Raw genomic sequence first — 17,085 nt, 5'->3', positions numbered from 1 at the left:
AAAGTAATTCTTTTGCTGGCACAGTTAAGCTACCTCCTCAAAGGACATAAGCTATACCAACAAACGTCTTTTGCCTGTATTAACTGTCAAACACAGGGTTTTTTGCTGGCATAACTAACAGACATAGCTATGCCAGCAGAACACAGTATAGACCTGACTTTAGTCCCTTTGCCTCTGGCTATTTTATTTGCTCTGTCGAGATAGTTCAGTGGTAGTGGATGAATGACCTTGTATCTCTCAAATTCATCAGTCCAATTCCACATGTTCCCACTAAGTTACTACCAACTCATGCTCATTAGCTTTAGAGAGTAGTTCCACCAAGACGTCTAGCTGCTTACCACCAAACTCATGCATAGTAAACACTTATTTTAAGTTCACAAGTTACCAGACATTGGACTTCATCTTACCTTCTAAGGTTCCAAATGATGATTCTTGTTCCTTTTTTCCCCATGATAGCATCAAGCTCTGCCAGTAACTTCTCCTCAGTAGAGAACAAAGAATGTGCCTGGATGGCCTTTAGGCTGGCTTTGTATTCTGGATTAATTATTTGCCGTAAGAACTAAGTTAAAGACTTAAACATTTCACAAATTAAAATAAATTTCTAGGTGAGCTTCTTTGGCACAGCCACAGTACTCAGGGCTTTCTCACCTAACGTATCTCAGACACGTGTTATGCTGCTAGCTTACTGCTTTTATCCAACCCCATAGCCCTCCTCCCTCCTTATATATAAGGAGGACATCAGCACAACTGCAATTTCCATCCCTTGAGAGGCTGCTCTTATCCTACTTTTACACATGCAAGTTCTCTACTTTTTATGTCTGAAAATAGTCAAAAGGATATGTTGCCTGTTAAATGATACTATCGGAACAATGACATGTTCTGCCTTTGTAGCTTCTAGGAAGGTCTGAGATAACAGGCCGACACTCATGGTCTCTCCATTTTTGGTGAAAACAATCGCATCTTTTCCCAGGCGCATAGATCCTGATTTAAATCCATTTCCATACAGTCCCACTGGAACGCGGCCATTTATTGTAACTTTGTCACTGAAGCCAAAGCTGAAACACATTGTAAGAATATTTTGTAAAAAGTGTAAACCCACAAAAGGTTGATATAAAAATAGGTTTAAACAGATTATGTTAATCTCCAGTTTTGAGATCAGTGATTACAACACAGCTAAAAGCAATATTTGCTCAACAACTAGACAAAGGCTGAGGATCAGATTGAGGTTATAATGCTAAACTGCTCCCTAGTGTCATCTATTGCCATCTTTTAATATGTCTAAGGGGTATCATCTGTATGGAAAAAGAAGAACAGGAGTACTTGTGGCACCTTAGAGACTAACAAATTTATTAGAGCATAAGCTTTCGTGGACTACAGCCCACTTCTTCGGATGCATATCTGTATTCCATCTGTATGGAATTATACAAAAAGAGCTCCCAAAGCAGTCTAATAGTCAATTATATTTTAAAAGACTGAACTGGACCTTGGTGAACAGTTTTTCCACTTCTCTCAATTATTTGTAAACAAAAGTCAACTTTGCATTAGTAAATGATGCAAAGGAGACATTTCATTAAAAGTGACGATCTGTAGTTGTGCAGTGAATTTAGCATTAAGCCCTTAAGTCACAAGAAACAATACCTTAGAAAAAAAAACATGTACAAAGAAAATATATAACTGTTCATTAGTTATTCCTCATCCCATTAATTTTTCTACAATACCTTTAATTTTGAACAATGTGCAAAATCTGAATTCTATTACATTTCACCTATAACCCACTAAGAAACAACTGAACGGTCATGTTGGCAGTTAATAGCACTGAGTTAACTACCTTTCAACTTTGGCTACCTGGGTTTATATTCACACAAACCTGAGTTTAGCAGGTATGGCCTCCTCTTCTTCCCCTATCCTATTCCACTTACGGACATTACAAAACCACATATTTCTGTATAGACGCTGACTCAAAATAGGCTCAGGAACAGACAAATGGAGATGGGTGATTCAGGAACAAAATGTACTGCCAATCTTGATGAACACTTGACCAGCATCTGCCTATTGTTTGGATCTAGCTACTAATCCTAGTCTTGCTTTTACAAGTACTAAATTCATTGGCAGATTTGATATAAAAATATGTAGGAATGAGCAGAACATTAAAATCTGAAACTGGAAATTGGAATGATTGTGGAAGACCATAAAAATATCCACAAAACAGTTACCCACCTGAGCATTTTGTGCAATTTCTCTGAAGTCATACCATTTCCATTATCAGTAAATGTCAAACATATGTTGCCCTTTATTACTGTTTTGTCTATCCATATCTGTTTAGCATTCACATCTGGATCATAAGCATTGTCTGAAAATCAGGGAAGTGTGAAATTAACAAAAGCATAAATTAAAATGCTATAGCATCCATACATTCAAAAATACATCATTCTGGTGAAGGGCTTATATACCAAAACCTTCTATGAAAATATTATTTTCCAGGTATGTGGATTCAGCATGTCCCATCTCTACCCCATAAAACATTAAATTCCATACACTTCTTTCTCCGACCCTTCTTTTTAAATCAGTTAAAGCCATTTTTAAAAGTTAAAATATTGTACAAGGTCTACAAAATGAGTGGCTTATAGTTGCTGTTTTAGGATCAAACTTGAAGGACAGTCCCCACTTAGTACACACCAATTTTTATCATCACTCATATGGACAGCCACCATTTTTTCTGTGCTGTTTGCTGATGATTTTCCATCACTAATCACTAAGAAAGATGTCGGGTTAAACTATGAGTGCTGGTTGCCAAGTAGCTTTCAAACAAAAGGCCTTTCCAAAGATTAATGAGGATCTGACATTTAGGAACCACTTAAACTATTGCTGGCAATGCTGATGAGCAGCCACTGGAATGAACCTACCACCTTGATTAAATGTAAACCCTGCCGAATTTTAGTAATTTGCATTAAGGCCTATTCTGAATTTGTGAGTGAACAAACATGTAAAAGCAAAGGTGCATAACAAAGATGTCCTTTATCAATTTATTTTGTCAATTTTAATTATGTACATTTCTTCACAGTGTAAATATACAGTGGTACTTTGCAAAATTAAATTGTAGTAATACAATACCTCATTACAGCATCTGCCACAAATTCTAATTTGGGGTGAGGGGATACAATTTTTTCCTTATGACTCGCGCATACAGTTTTGCAAAGCACTGAACAGCGAGATTTTGCTACTTTGTTTAAAAATTAGCATAGACCCTGAAACAAAAACCATACGTTGAAGACGTACTTGATGAATGTCAATTCTAGAATTAGAAATGCATTTTAGTTTTATTTTCATCTCTTTGATGAAGTCATCAGATTATATGTAAAATATGTAAAAGTTGATTAACAGTCCCCCAAATTGACTCAATTTTAAATACAAGATTAACACCACTCCACCCCCTAGCAGGAATATCAGCTCACATTAGACTTGGGTGAACTATGGTTTTAAACATGTGCAATATGCCCAATGCATGTGGTCAAAAAGAATGAGATCATAAAAAGAGTTGTGTTAAACTTTCAGTGACCCTTCAAAATACCAGTGTTATATTATTTAAGGTTTGTGCTGAAATAATATAAGTAAAACCTGGTTCACTGGGTACCAGGTACAGTAAGTAATTGTCTATATAAGTTTGTTTAATATATTATAAAAAACGGCTTCATCTGGCCTTAGCTAAGGTCAAATACTTGGCAATGACATCACTTGTTCATTAAAGGGTATTAAAAAAAGTAAACTCTAAGGGTTCATTGCTAATACCTGCCTGAACAAGTTGGAGCCAACCAATATGGGTATAAGTATTCCTGTAAGCCCTTTTGTAAATATTTGTAATCAAATGCTCATAAGTGTGGTTACTGTTTGTATATTTATTGTTTAGGCTTTTAGACATATTTAGAGCAATTGCAGAAATACCATTGGGCCTTCAGATTTAATAAAGGAATTTATGATTGACTTGGTGTCATGGTAGTATCCTATATTAATAATTTCGATACACACAGCCCCCAAACTATGCCCTCTACAATACTGCCCCTATTTATAGTTCAAGATATATCATATGTAAAATTCCACTGAAGACGTCATCATAATCAAAAAAGGAAGAAAAAAAAAATCTTGTTTTCCAGTACCTTGTATAAACAAAATGTTACTAATTTGCTGCCTATTAGGGAAATGGCTAACCTATTTTTAAAAATCTAGATTGCAATGACTGATCTTCATACAAAACCAGATGCTAAAAATTAAGATTGGCCTTAGTTTCCTTCAAACCACCACTGAATGGCAGTAGAAATGGGCATTTTCTCCCATTCACCTTACTCCTAAGTTTCTCTTTAGTCCTTCTCAACCAGCTATGCTCCTAACTAAGCTGTACTGCAGTTCAGGAAAAGGAGGCACATGGCTAACAAATAAGGCTATAAAATATTTTCTTGTTGGACAACCAAATATGAGATACAAACTATTCTGAAAAAATGTACTTAAAAAAGGTCATTCTAACACAAACTTCTAGCTTTTATAAAACTAGAAACTGTGAACAAAGATATAAAAGCAAAGTGCAGTTTGGCTTATTGACAAGTATCTCTTATTACAAGTAGACAGGTCCAACATTTAGGTTTTGCTATTGAAAATTGAACAAAAGTCTAAGAAATGGTTTTATGTATTTTAAATGAGAAAAAAAGTCTTAAATTTGAACATTTCCCTAGCAATGTTCAAAACTTAAATTATACCACTGCACTATTGCAAGTGAACCTGACAGATCTACTTCTAAACAAAATAAACCACAAATAGCATACAGGGCAAAAAACAGTTTATTTTTAAAATTATAATACACAGTATTAAACACATGCAAGGAAGTTTTAAATATGATTAAACTGAAACTTTTGATTGCTCTCTATGTACTATAGAATCAAAATTTAAAACCTTATTTCCCCTCCACTTTCAATTACAATAATTATTTTAGCTGAATTTAACTTTTAATGTCAAAGTCACTGCACAATTTAAACAAAAACAAAGAGGTCAAATATTCAATAAATGAAGTGCTGATACCTATAAGTTCTGCAACTGCACTGAACGGCCAAGTGTGACTGGTAGAATTTGTGTGCAAGAACTTTGGACAAAGCTGAAACAAAAAACAAAAACAAAAGGTTAGTGTTAGCTCAGTTTGTTTCCCTCCTCAATATAAGGTGAAAGACAGTATCTATTAAATACTGTGCCATTTACTGTAGCTATTTTAATACAACAAATATGTCAAATTACCATACTTAAATCTTGGAAATATTCTTCAGATTTTTTTTTTTTTTTTAACATCAACATTCTTCAAGAAAGTGACATGATCAGCAAGATTTAGCTCTTGTTGTTATGCTGTGTTCTGGACTAGAGTCCTCACGGTCATCCTATGAAGTTGGTTTCTCTTTTTTGGAGAATCTTATATTACTCCTGAGGGAGGTGCAGAGCTACATAGGGTGGCTGAGTGGGGGCACAGAGATGAGTGGGGACAGGGGGAGGGGTACATGGACACATAGGGATGGGGGAGTGGCTAGGTGAGAGCACAGATGCATGAGGTCAGGGAGAGGGGTACAGGGACAGGGGAGTGGCTGGTTGAGGGCACAGAGACATGGTAATGGGAGAAGAGTACAGGGACAGACAGGGGAGTGGCTGGGTGAGGGCAGAGTCACATGGGGAGGGGGTTGTGACGTTGCAGTCTATATGCTTTTTAAAAATATGCTAATGAGTGAATATAATGTAACTGGAATATGCTTCATGCAAAAGGTCTCTTGTAAGGTATCATTACAAAGCTTATAATCTACTAAGTGTGATCATCCTATTTGTATAAATGTACCACTCTTGTATCTGAAACTAGAAATACGAAATACAACTTTGAGGGCCTACTGTAATTATGCAAAGTGTGGGCCATTAATGGTGGATTGGAATTTTGATGACTCATTAACCAGGACAATGGTCTGCAGATGGCTGTGTTTACCTTCCTGTATACGTGTGTAATGGCAAATGGGCAATGAAGTCTTGCAGTGACATGTGATCATGTCGCCTGAACTGGAATCCATCTTTAACCTGGTGTCTTTCCATTGAGAAGGAGGGGGTGGGAACCCAGAGAGGACAAAGGATTCCCGCCATATGCAAAAGATATATAAAGGGTGGAACAGAACAAAGAGAGGAGGAGCCATCATGAAGAATCCCCTAGCTACCACCTGAGCTGGAACAAGAGCTGTATCAGGGGAAAGAATTGTGCCCAGGCCTGGAGCGTGTCCAGTCTGAGGAAAAAAACTTACTGAAGCATATCTGAGGCTGAGATTATCTGTATTCAGTTTGATTAGACATAGATTTGCGCTTTTATTTTATTTTGCTTGGTGACTTGCTTTGTTCTGTCTGTTACTGCTTGGAACCACTTAAATCCTACTTTCTGTATTTAATAAAATATTTTTACTTTTTACTTATTAATTAACTGGAGTCCTGAGCTGGCAGGGAAAGCAGGGGCAGAAGTAGTCTGGGCACATCAGGTGGCAACTCCCAGGGGGTTTCTGTGATCCAACCCGTCACAGGGGTACAGAGCTACATAGAGCCAGGGGAGTGGCTGGGTGAGGGCACAGAGACACATGGGGTTGGGGGAGGGGTACAGGGACACAGAGTGCCAGGGGAGTGGCTGGGTGAGGGTACAGACACACATGGGGACGGGGGCAGATGTGCCTGACTGAATGGGAGAGGCTAGGGGTCAGCCAGGGTCTGAATGGGGGAAGCTCCCTAACAATCCCTCCCCACTCCCCCCCCCCCAAAAAAACCTGTTCCATACTTTTCCCACCCATACCCAACAGCCCTCCCAAGTTCACTCCCAGCAATTTACTTCCCTCTCCCTCAGCTCCTCCGTTACCCCTAACTCCCTCAAGCCTTTGCACTGCTTCTGAGGAGTGCAGGAAATACAGTTCTGTATTGTAGTTTAAATGAATTATTACTCAGAGTTCTGTATTAATATGCCTAGTAAGGAATCTCTTTGTCAAAAAACATTTCCTGAATCTTTTTTGTTGTCTGTATTGCTACAGACATACTTGCCGAGAGGTATTTTGAAATAAATGATCAAAAATAATTGAAACTGGTGTGATTATATTCTGCATATTTTATTTGTCAAAATAACACAATTTTGCAGAATTTTAAAATATTGTGTGCAGAATTTAATTTTTTGGCGCAGAATTCCACCATGCATATTACATGCAACAAACTACAATTACATGCCCACTGACACTAGAGGTCATCAGAGGAACCAAACCTCAGCTCTCCAGCACAAGCCTCAACCACTTGAGCTAAAAGAGTAATCTTTAGCTTTAGGTATGTAACAAGCACTTATTCTTACTGGGGGCAGCCACCAAGAGGAGCAATACACTGGCTTAGGCTTTGTCTATACTACAAATGCTTTGCCAGTATAGCTATAACAGGGGAGCCCCCTAGTGCAGACATAGCATACACTGACAGATGGAGTTTTTCCACCAGCATTGTAACATCACCTTTCCGAACAACATTAGCTATGCTGACAGCAGCACTCTTCTGCCAGCATAGTTGCATCTAAACTGGAGTTTTTGGTGGCATGGCTGTGTTGACAGGGGGTACCGTTTTTTCACACTCCTGAAAGACGCCTCTCCAAATTAAACTTGGCAGTATCGACCTGCTCTTAGCGTGTACAATCATGTCTCCCTGTAGTAATTGGGTCTGTTTGATGAAGGCTTATTTACCCCTAACCAAATAGCTCCTTTAGGTCAAGCAGTGGTGACTCATGGTTTGGATAGTCAAGCTCCTAGATTCTATCCCTACCAATGACCAGAACAGCTATCCCAGGAAACCCTTTCTAGTGTACACAAGGCCTAAGTAAACATGAGCTAGTCACCCTATCCATTATCCCCACAGATATAATGCTGTTGACCTTTCGCCAAGCAGAGCAGAAATCAGGACCTTGTAGGTCAGTTTTCTGTTTGGAGCGGAAATTGGTGATGCAGAGTCAGGTATTTTCTTCAGGTAACTTGTTTATACAAAACGCACACCAATCCTATTTCCTTGAATGGGGGCAGTAAATGACACAAACAACTCTCTCGTGCAGAAACCTCAAGTAAAGTATCTCTGTTTCCAGGACACTCATCAATGTAACTGCTTAACAATTTCTGAGAATCTTTCTCTCCCTAAACACCCCTGCACTTCTACATGTGAGGGCAGGTGTACACTACAAACTTGCAGTGGCACAGCTGCACCAATGCAACTATTCTGCGGTAGCACTTCTGGCACAGACATTCTAAGCCAATGGGAGGAAGCTCTCCCGTTGACTTAACTCCACTTCCATGAGAGGTAGTACCTATGTTGGTGAGAGAGCTCTCCCGCCAACATAGCGCTGTCTCCACCAGCGCTTAGGTCAGTATACCTACAGTCATTCAGAGGTGTGGATTATTCACACCCCCTGAGCGACAGTTATACTGAAGTAATTCTGTAGTGTAGCCCAGGGCTGAGAAAGTCCTAATCCCACACTGCTCATGGAGACCATAAGGCCTGAAAGCTGAGCCATCAACACTTTTACACAGCAACTCTGCAACACAAAGGCAGCTTAGAAAGGTCTAACCACATGCACAAAGGACTGTGATTTAGCTCACACAATGTCCTTAATGACTTTCAGAGAGTGGTTATTGCATGAAATCTTTAACTTCCTTTGGAGAGCTTAATCTTAGGTGCTTTTATATTTTTGTATATGTATATGTACACACACCCGCCTCATGGGCAAGCCACTAGTGTTGTTATACTACTAAAAGGTGGTCCAATGAAAGATATTACCTCACCCAAATTTGTCTCTAATAACATTGCTCATCCCACATGAATGCTGTAAAGCTTGTCTGAAAAGCAATTTTTACATACATGGAAGAGTTAAATGGAGCCCAATGCACATAACAGGAACATGTCCTCATGATGCATATGCTTGAACCCTTTTCTATTGATTAAATTAAAACTCACGCACTGTCCAGCAGAACTCAAAGGTCTAACATGTCTTTGGCCTTGCTTCACTGCAAAGTTAACTTGAGTTATACTTGAGTCATCATCACACATAAAACCCCTTAATTAGAATGCAGTGGGGCTCTTAACTCAAAATGTCAGGCCCAAGAGGAGCATAGCTCATCAACTGTATAACTATTGCAGTGTGGATGCAGGCTAGCTTTACTGTGGTGCCACCATTAGTCCAATACCTTCCAACAATTTTCCCCATGTTCCCAGAAAGGACAGACAAGTTCTCCCACAATGCACTAAGAAATAATTCATAGAACAGCTTAAATTTCTACATTGCTAAGAATCACAAAATTTGCCCCCAGAAGTTGTAGCACTACTCAATGAGTGAGTACAGTAACTCCTCACTTAATGTTGTCTCAGTTAATGCTGTTTCGTTGCTGATCTATTAGAGAACATACTCATTAAAAGTTGTGCAATGTTTGCATATAACATTGTTTGGCCGCCGCCTGTTAGCAGGTGGGGGCTTGGAACAAGGGTGGGCCAGCAACCCTCCATTAGGTCCCCTCCAACCCACCCAGCAGATCAGCAACTCCCTGCTCCTTCCCCGTGCCTCCTGCCCGCAGTGCCGCGTCCTCGCTCCTCCCCCCCCCGCCGGCCTCCTGAACATTGCGAAACAGCTGATTGCTGTGGGCAGGAGGTGGAGGGAGGGGGGAGGCTGTGCTAACTAAAACCTCTCCAGCGCATCATCAAGGATCTACAACCTATCCTGAAGGACAATCCATCACTCTCACAGACATTGGGAGACAGACCAGTCCTCACTTACAGACAGCCCCCCCAACTTGAAGCAAATACTCACCAGCAACTTCACACCACACAACAAAAACACTAACCCAGGAACCTATCCTTGCAACATACCCCATTGCCAACTCTGTCCACCATCACAGGACCTAATCACATCAGCCACACCATCAGTAGCTCGTTCACCTGCACATCTACCAATGTGATATATGCCATCATGTGCCAGCAATGCCCCTCTGCCATGTACATTGGCCAAACTGGACAGTCTCTATGCAAAAGAATAAATGGACACAAATCAAACATCAAGAATTATAACATTCAAAAACCATTTGGAGAACACTTTAACCTCCCTGGACGCTCAATTACAGACCTAAAAGTGGCAATTCATCAAAAGCTTATGCCCAAATAAACTTGTTAGACTAAGGTGCCACAAGTACTCCTCGTTCTTTTTACTCTTACAACAGTTACATTTTCCCCTCTGTTCCAACTTTATAAGCTTAATTCTGCTCATCTTTATTTTCCACTTGTTTATGACAGATGGAAACTGGAATTTTCAATTGTATTACCACACACCTTAAACTTTTTCTAGCTTTGTACATAACAGTCCAGATGAAAATAAACCGCAGAGCCATCTGCACTAACGGTACCTAGCACAAAGTGCATTATTAGCAAACTTCAACAGAACATACATCTTGCTTTTGTAGATTCTGCATATACAAAGAAGAGAGATTACAACAATTTAAATACTAGTGAATTTCCACAATAATGCTGAGCATGAATACGAAAGATTCTGGGAGATTTTAACTACCTCAATGCACTGACAACGTGAACATTTGAGACTATAAATGTTTACCTTCCTTCACCTACTCAGTTCCATACTTCTAAATAAATAGGTTTCTGAATCTTCATCTTCCTAATTATAATTTTACTTCAGAGATACAGTAGTAACGTTAGCAAAACTTCCATTCTAAAAAAATTCAGAGCCACTATAGATTTTATTACATTCCTTCTGCAAACAACTAAAAGCTGATTTTTGAAAATAAGATTGGTTTGTTTTGATTATCTTATACATTATATTTGAATGCTATTTAATTGTGCATGAAGTTTTAGAATCACTTTTCTTTTGGAAGGACACAAATATTAGAAAACAAGAATCCTAGGGTTGCCAATTGTCTAATCACAAAAACCCAAACACCCTTGCCCTTCCCCGAGGCCCTGCCCTACTCACTCCATCCCCTCTCCCTCTGTCACTTGCTCTCCCCCACCCTCACCGGGCTGAGGCAGAGGGTTGGGGAGCAGGGGGGATGCACGCTCTGGGCTGGGGCGGAGGGGTTCGGAATGTGGGAGGGGCTCCAGGCTGAGCCTGGGGTAGGGGTGCAGAAGAGGATGCGGGGTGCCAGCTCTGGGAGGGAGTATAGGTACTGGAGGGGGCTCAGGGATGGGGCAGGAAGTTGGGGTGCTGGAGGGGGCTCAGGGAGTTTGGGTGCAGGAGGGGACTCGGGGTGGAGAGTGTGAGGGATGTGGGCTCCAGTCGGGAGGCACTTACCTCAGGCAGCACCACAACGGGGCTAAGGCAGGCTCCCTGCCTGCCCTGGCGCCACACCATTCCTGGAAGCAGCCAGCACATCCCTGCGGCATCTGGGTGAGGGGCAGGGGGCTCCATGCTCTGCCCACATCCACAAGCACTGTCCGGCAACTGTGGCCAATGGGAGCTGCAGAGTCGGAGCTTGGGCAGCACACGGAGCCCCCACTCCCCCCCCCCACACACACACACACACATCCACAGGGACGTGCTGGCCGCTTCTAAGAGCATTATGAGGCCAGCGCAGATAGGGAGTCTGCCTTAGCCCTGTTGCACCTCCCGACTTTTACTGGCCTAAAATCTCCCAGTTTGGTTTCAGTAGCCTCTGGGATACAGGATCTGATACCAGGAGACTCCCAGCGAAACCAGGAGAGTTGGCAACCCTAAATATTACTAGTAATTTTTAAACATCCAGAACTTCTAAGTGATTTGGTCAACTGGTTTTAGCCCTTGGTTATAGCCACAGCCATGGACAATGCTAGTTGCCACTATCATGGTTAGCTGTGCCTTTGACCCCTTACTGATCTCTCTAAGTCCGCTTCTCAGGTCTCATGCCTTCTCCCCTGGACAATTCTGCTATTCTCCCACTCATAGAAAGGGTGTTAGGCTACAGTAGCCTGCATATCAACTGTGTTTACCCAACAGATCTGACTAGTTTGGTGCCTACTGTCCTTCCTTTGGGAATCTGTGACCAATGGATTACAGTGACCAAAAACGAGGCTTCTTAAAACAAAGTATTCTTTAGTCCCAACAGTGGGAACACAAAGAATAGCATAAGAGAAAAAAGTTTTTTAAAAACAGAAGATCTACATGCCTGTCTATCTTATCTAAGCCCGAGTTCTGTTGGTGAGAGAGACAATCTTTAAAGCTACACAGAGCTCTTTTTCAGATCTGGGAAAGGTACTGAGCCCTAGTCTACACTAGGGACTTATGGGGTTATAATTATGTCACTCAGCAATACAGTACAGACCAAACTTCCTGTATAAACAGCGCTATGTCAACAGGAAGGCTTCTCCCCTTGACTTGGTAAATGCCTCTCAGTACCTGTACCTGAAGTGCAGACAAGCCCTCAGAGGCCTTGGCTACACTTGGGGATTAACAGTGCTGTGGCAGCGCTGTGAAGCGCGAATGTAGTCGCGCCGCCAGCGCTGCGAGAGCTCTCTCACAGCACTGCAAGTCCTCCACCTCTCCGAGGGGAATAGCTTGCAGCGCTGCAGGCGCTGATTACATTGGCGCTTTACAGCGCTGCACTCGGGGGGTGCGTTTTCACACCCCTGAGCGCAGCAAGTTGCAGCGCTGTACAGCACCAGTGTAGCCAAGGCCACAGTGTCACAGCTAAATTGTTAGCACATATTCTAAGGAACCATTCAAGGTGAAGTGGCCCATTAACATCCATATGTCACATGACAAAAAGTGGGGTTAGCGGGTTACAGATTACTGTAATAAGCCATGAAGCCAATACCTTTATTATAACCAGGATTTTTAGTATGTAACAAAATTATGAATTTAAGCTCTCACTCATCTTTTGGAAGTGTTGTGCAAGTTTCCTTTGAGGATAAGGATTCATAAATCAGATATAGAGTGATCGCTTCATGAAAAGTGTTCATCACAAGTGATATGGCATGTCTTTTTTTTTTTGTCCAAAAGAAGTTGGTCCAATAGAAGATATATTACCTTGCCCGCCTCGTGTCTCTAATACCGTAGGACCCACACTGCTACAACAATACTGCATATTATCTATGCCTTTCCATCACGTGAGAAGGGGACAGGAAAGCTTTGCTGTTTAATAACTCTGCAGGGGTGTGTGGGTGCCAACAGGTTTCCCTTGCAGAGGTCCCTGACAACTGCCTAACCCACAGAATGCTCATGTCCTTTTAAATCTAGCCACTGTTTTTCTTCTCCTCCGCCTCCCAATCTCGGGCTTCCTGCCCAAACCTGTCCGGTGACCTCCACAGGCAGGGCCAGAGCATCAAACCGAAAGGCGTTTGCAGTCTCTCCCAAGTCCCCCTTCTCGAAACACTGAGGGACGCCTCAGCTCAACTCAGTACCTCGCCTTCCTGTTTCCAAACAGCCCCGATGACACCGCCCACAATAGCCACGCGGTGACCATCCCCGCGGCCAGGCCGGCACAGAGCGCCGAGCCCTTCCCGGACCCCCCCAGCAGAGCCTGGAAACGCCCCTCCGGGGCCCTTCCCCGCCCCCCCGGACTCCCCCATGGCGGCGCGGAACGAGCCCCCCCCGGCCCGTCTCTCGGGAGCCGCCAGCGGGCCCCGCGGTGTTTTGGTTTTCGGAAGCGCAGGTTTCCCTGCCCGGGGCCAGGCCTCAGCCCGCCCCTCCGTGCCCCCGCCGGGCTCGGCCCCACACGGCTCAGACTGGGGGTGCGGGCGGCTGGAGCAGCAGCCCCCAGGGAACGGACCCGAGGCACAGTGGCGGGGGGAGGGGGAAAGGCGGGAGAAACCAACTCAGCCCCCCCCCGGGGGAGCCCGCCCGCCCGCTCGCTCACCGCGCTGAGGCGAATCCCGCTCTGCGTCTGCGCCGCCATCTTAGCTCCGGTGCAAACCTAACGCAGCAGCGGAGTCGTCCCACTCCCGTCCCGACCCGCGCCCGTCTCCGCCCCGAGCTCTTCCGGGGCGGGGCCGACCACTTCCGGCCCGAGTTAGGGGCGGTGCCGGGCGCTTAGGAAGTGCCGCGAGGCGTTAGCCCCGCCCCCTTCTGCGTGCGGGGCACCCGCCTGCAGGGGTGAGGTGGGGGCGAGGCGCCGAGACGGTGGCGGTTTGTGCTCCCAGCTCGCGCGCAGCTGCGGGGCGGGAGGCTGGAGAGGAGCCGCAGTCAGCCTGTCCGCACCGCCCCACGTGACAGCGGGAGAGCGGCTCGCGGACACCCCCGCCCGGCTGCATGGAAAGGGAGACCCCGCGGCCGAAACCTGACCCCGCGTACGCACCCACTCACCATCCCTTCCACACATGCACCTCTCGCTCGCTCCCCGTGCACCCCCCCCGCCTGCATCCCCTTGGGTATATCTCCCCGTGCAGTCTCTGCTCCTCCATACACACAACCTGTGTCCAGCCCATCCTCCCGCCCATATATCCCTGTATACCCGCTCTACACACACACCCCCATCCATCCTCCCTCCACACACTCGCCTGTACACATCCATCCCACATCCCCTGCATGCCCGCACCCTGCGCACACCGAGTCCTGCATGCCCACACCCTGTGCACACCAACCCCCACATCCCCTGCACACACAACCTGAATGCACCTACCCCATATCCCCTGCACATGCACACCCAACCCCACATCCCCTGCAGACACACATCCCACATCCCCTGCACACACACCCTCGTACACATCTGCACACACACACACCCCTTCGACATCTGCACGCACACATTCTGTGCACACCCAGCCCCACATCCCTCGCATGCACACACCCTGTACACATCCATCCACATGTTCCCTGTGCGCACACACACTGTGCACAGACTCAGACACATTGTTTGAATGTTGCCACATTCAAGGTTTTCCTGTGGAATGGGCTACTTATGCATGCCAGTTGTATTTTTTGAGCAGTCACAGGTTGCAGTATTTTGGGCAAGTTTGCTTATAGTCTGCTACATTTGGGGCTAATTAAATTTAATTAGATGAAATATGTATATATTTGTGGCACCTTAGAGACTAACGAATTTATTTGGGCATAGTTGGGGGCTGAAGGTGACGGCTAGTGGCATCCTGTTACTTTCTTTGTTGGGCCTGTCCTGGAGTAGGTGCTTTGGGTACCCGCATGGCCCCACAGTATGCCAACATTTTTATGGCTGACTTAGAACAATGCTTCCTCAGCTCTCGTCCCCTAATGCCCCTACTCTACTTGCACTACATTTTAGCCCACGAAAGCTTATGCCCACATAAATTTGTTAGTCTCTAAGGTGCCACAAGTAATCCTTGTTCTTTTTGCTGATACAGACTAACACGGCTACCACTCTGAAACCTATATATATATATATACTGTATCACGGGCTCTCCTTACAGTATCTCGCTGCCCGCTGGCTTTTCCTGGCTGAGGCGAGATTTTCAGCTGCAGGGTGAGCTGTGAGCTGCGGCCATGGTGAGTGCAGGCTGCACTTACCGGCTCTTTTGCTCCCTGGTGGGACGTGAGCTGGATGTGCAGGGCCTTGGTCATGGCTTCTTCCTGCCAGGGGGGTTTCATGTCTACGTCCCAGGACCAAACTGCCTGGCTCTGGGCCCTTGACGGGTGAGTGCTGAGGAGAGCAGGTGGGGACTGGGTTCTGCGGGCATACATGGGGGTGACCAGGCACTGTTCTGCTCCCCTCTCTGCTTTTGGTGGCCTTTGCTACAAGCAGAGGACATTTGGACTCCTCTTATAGCTTATTTTAGCTCAATATCTCAGAGTGCTTTATAGATGCCACATTTGCCATCACTCATATAAATGTGAATCCCATTTTACAAATGGGATTATTGAAGCTGTGAGAAATTAACATGATTCTGTAAGCTTAGACTCTTAAAATAAAATCATGTTTTTTGGCAGAGACGATTGTTCTGAATTTTTTAATTTTTTTCACAGTTCTTTTAAAAGAGTATTTCTGCTTTGTTTAATGTCCACAATGGCTTCTTCCGCAAGATAGAAACTGATTATACAGGTACTGTATACACTGATACTACCTATACACAAAGTACAGTCTAATGCACAAAACAAACTGAAAAAGAAAAAGAGAAACTTTTTTGGTAACTTCTTTCAGTTATAAAAATCTTAGGTGTGATAAACAACTGTACAATGCTGTCTCTAAGTACACTTGCCAGGGTTACACTGTGAATCATTGAATTGTAACTAAAAGAGCAAGTCAGGAATTGAAACTGAGAGAGCTGACTCACAGTCCTTTGTTATAATCGGTAGATGTACTGCTTTGTAGTGTATACTTAGAGCAGCAGCAAAACTTATCTCCTGCTGTGTGTACAGTTTAAAATTATGAACCATATCCCTGGTTTAGTGGGTATGCACTTTCCTTTCCTAATGGAGAATGGAAAGAAAAGCAATTGACAAGTTTGTCTGAATATTTTGCCTGGTGGTTGTCATATAAAACTGTGATTTGAGTGAGGGAAACTAAAGAGAGCCTGTTAAACACATTTGTCACCGAAGGGAGAGAATCTTAAAATTTCCTAACACATTTATCACAAAGGATGGAATTGTCCTTGTCATGTTATTGACAGGAGCTGTGACTGTATAGATCATTGTTGCACCTGGTCTTGTACAGAGGAGGCCAAGTGGGGTGTCTATGGAAAGGTGGTAGTTTGCTGGTTATAATTATGCTGTCTGTCGGTGTGTATCGTTTTTGTATTTGAAGTTATGAATGTTGGCTATGTACTTGTTTGATTTTAAGTAGCCTCAGTGAAGCATTTGGTCAACTTCTTGAGTAAAGACTATTCTCAGTTAGTTCCCAATGAAGAAACACTTAAGCTGACAATGGACTTCGAGAGATGCCAATCCACATCTGAGCTTTAACGTTGGCCTGTGAAGAACTGAGTCATGCATGGACATGTGACTTGCCCATGTAACTGCAAAACTCCATCTTGTAGCTGTGATTCTGTATAGGAAAACACAAGGGGTTTCCACCCACAAGAGAGACTATATAAGGCCCTGGGAAACCCTTCCATTTTGTCTTCAGCTGGCACAAAAGATAGCCTCTC

At 43.8% G+C, this 17,085-nt stretch overlaps 1 protein-coding gene across 6 annotated transcripts in view; it reads right to left on the bottom strand.

Moving 5' to 3' along the window:
• The window catches only part of MORC3 (MORC family CW-type zinc finger 3), a 47,817-nt gene extending 33,641 nt beyond the window's left edge, over window positions 1–14,176 (bottom strand). For 3 of the 6 annotated variants that reach the window (XR_010600116.1, XM_065590303.1, XM_065590309.1), the window contains exons 1-5: window positions 13,887–14,176; window positions 5,065–5,137; window positions 2,218–2,350; window positions 843–1,055; window positions 408–554 (exon numbers count right to left, since the gene is read on the bottom strand). Coding sequence is in view for 5 of the 6 variants with exons in the window: in XM_065590303.1 (XP_065446375.1) it covers window positions 408–554; window positions 843–1,055; window positions 2,218–2,350; window positions 5,065–5,137; window positions 13,887–13,925 (605 nt within the window). In the remaining variant the exon portion in view is untranslated. Of the gene's footprint in view, window positions 1–407; window positions 555–840; window positions 1,056–2,217; window positions 2,351–5,064; window positions 5,138–13,886 lie in introns of those variants that run through there. The other 3 variants (XM_005303314.5, XM_005303315.5, XM_065590298.1) reach the window with 2 other exon arrangements.
• Window positions 14,177–17,085: the final 2,909 nt, after the last annotated feature.

This window comes from Chrysemys picta, chromosome 1 (assembly GCF_011386835.1).
Source record: "Chrysemys picta bellii isolate R12L10 chromosome 1, ASM1138683v2, whole genome shotgun sequence".
NCBI lineage: Eukaryota > Metazoa > Chordata > Testudines > Emydidae > Chrysemys > Chrysemys picta.
Note: the sequence above shows the minus strand (reverse complement) of the source record. Positions and strands in the feature narration are given on the sequence as shown.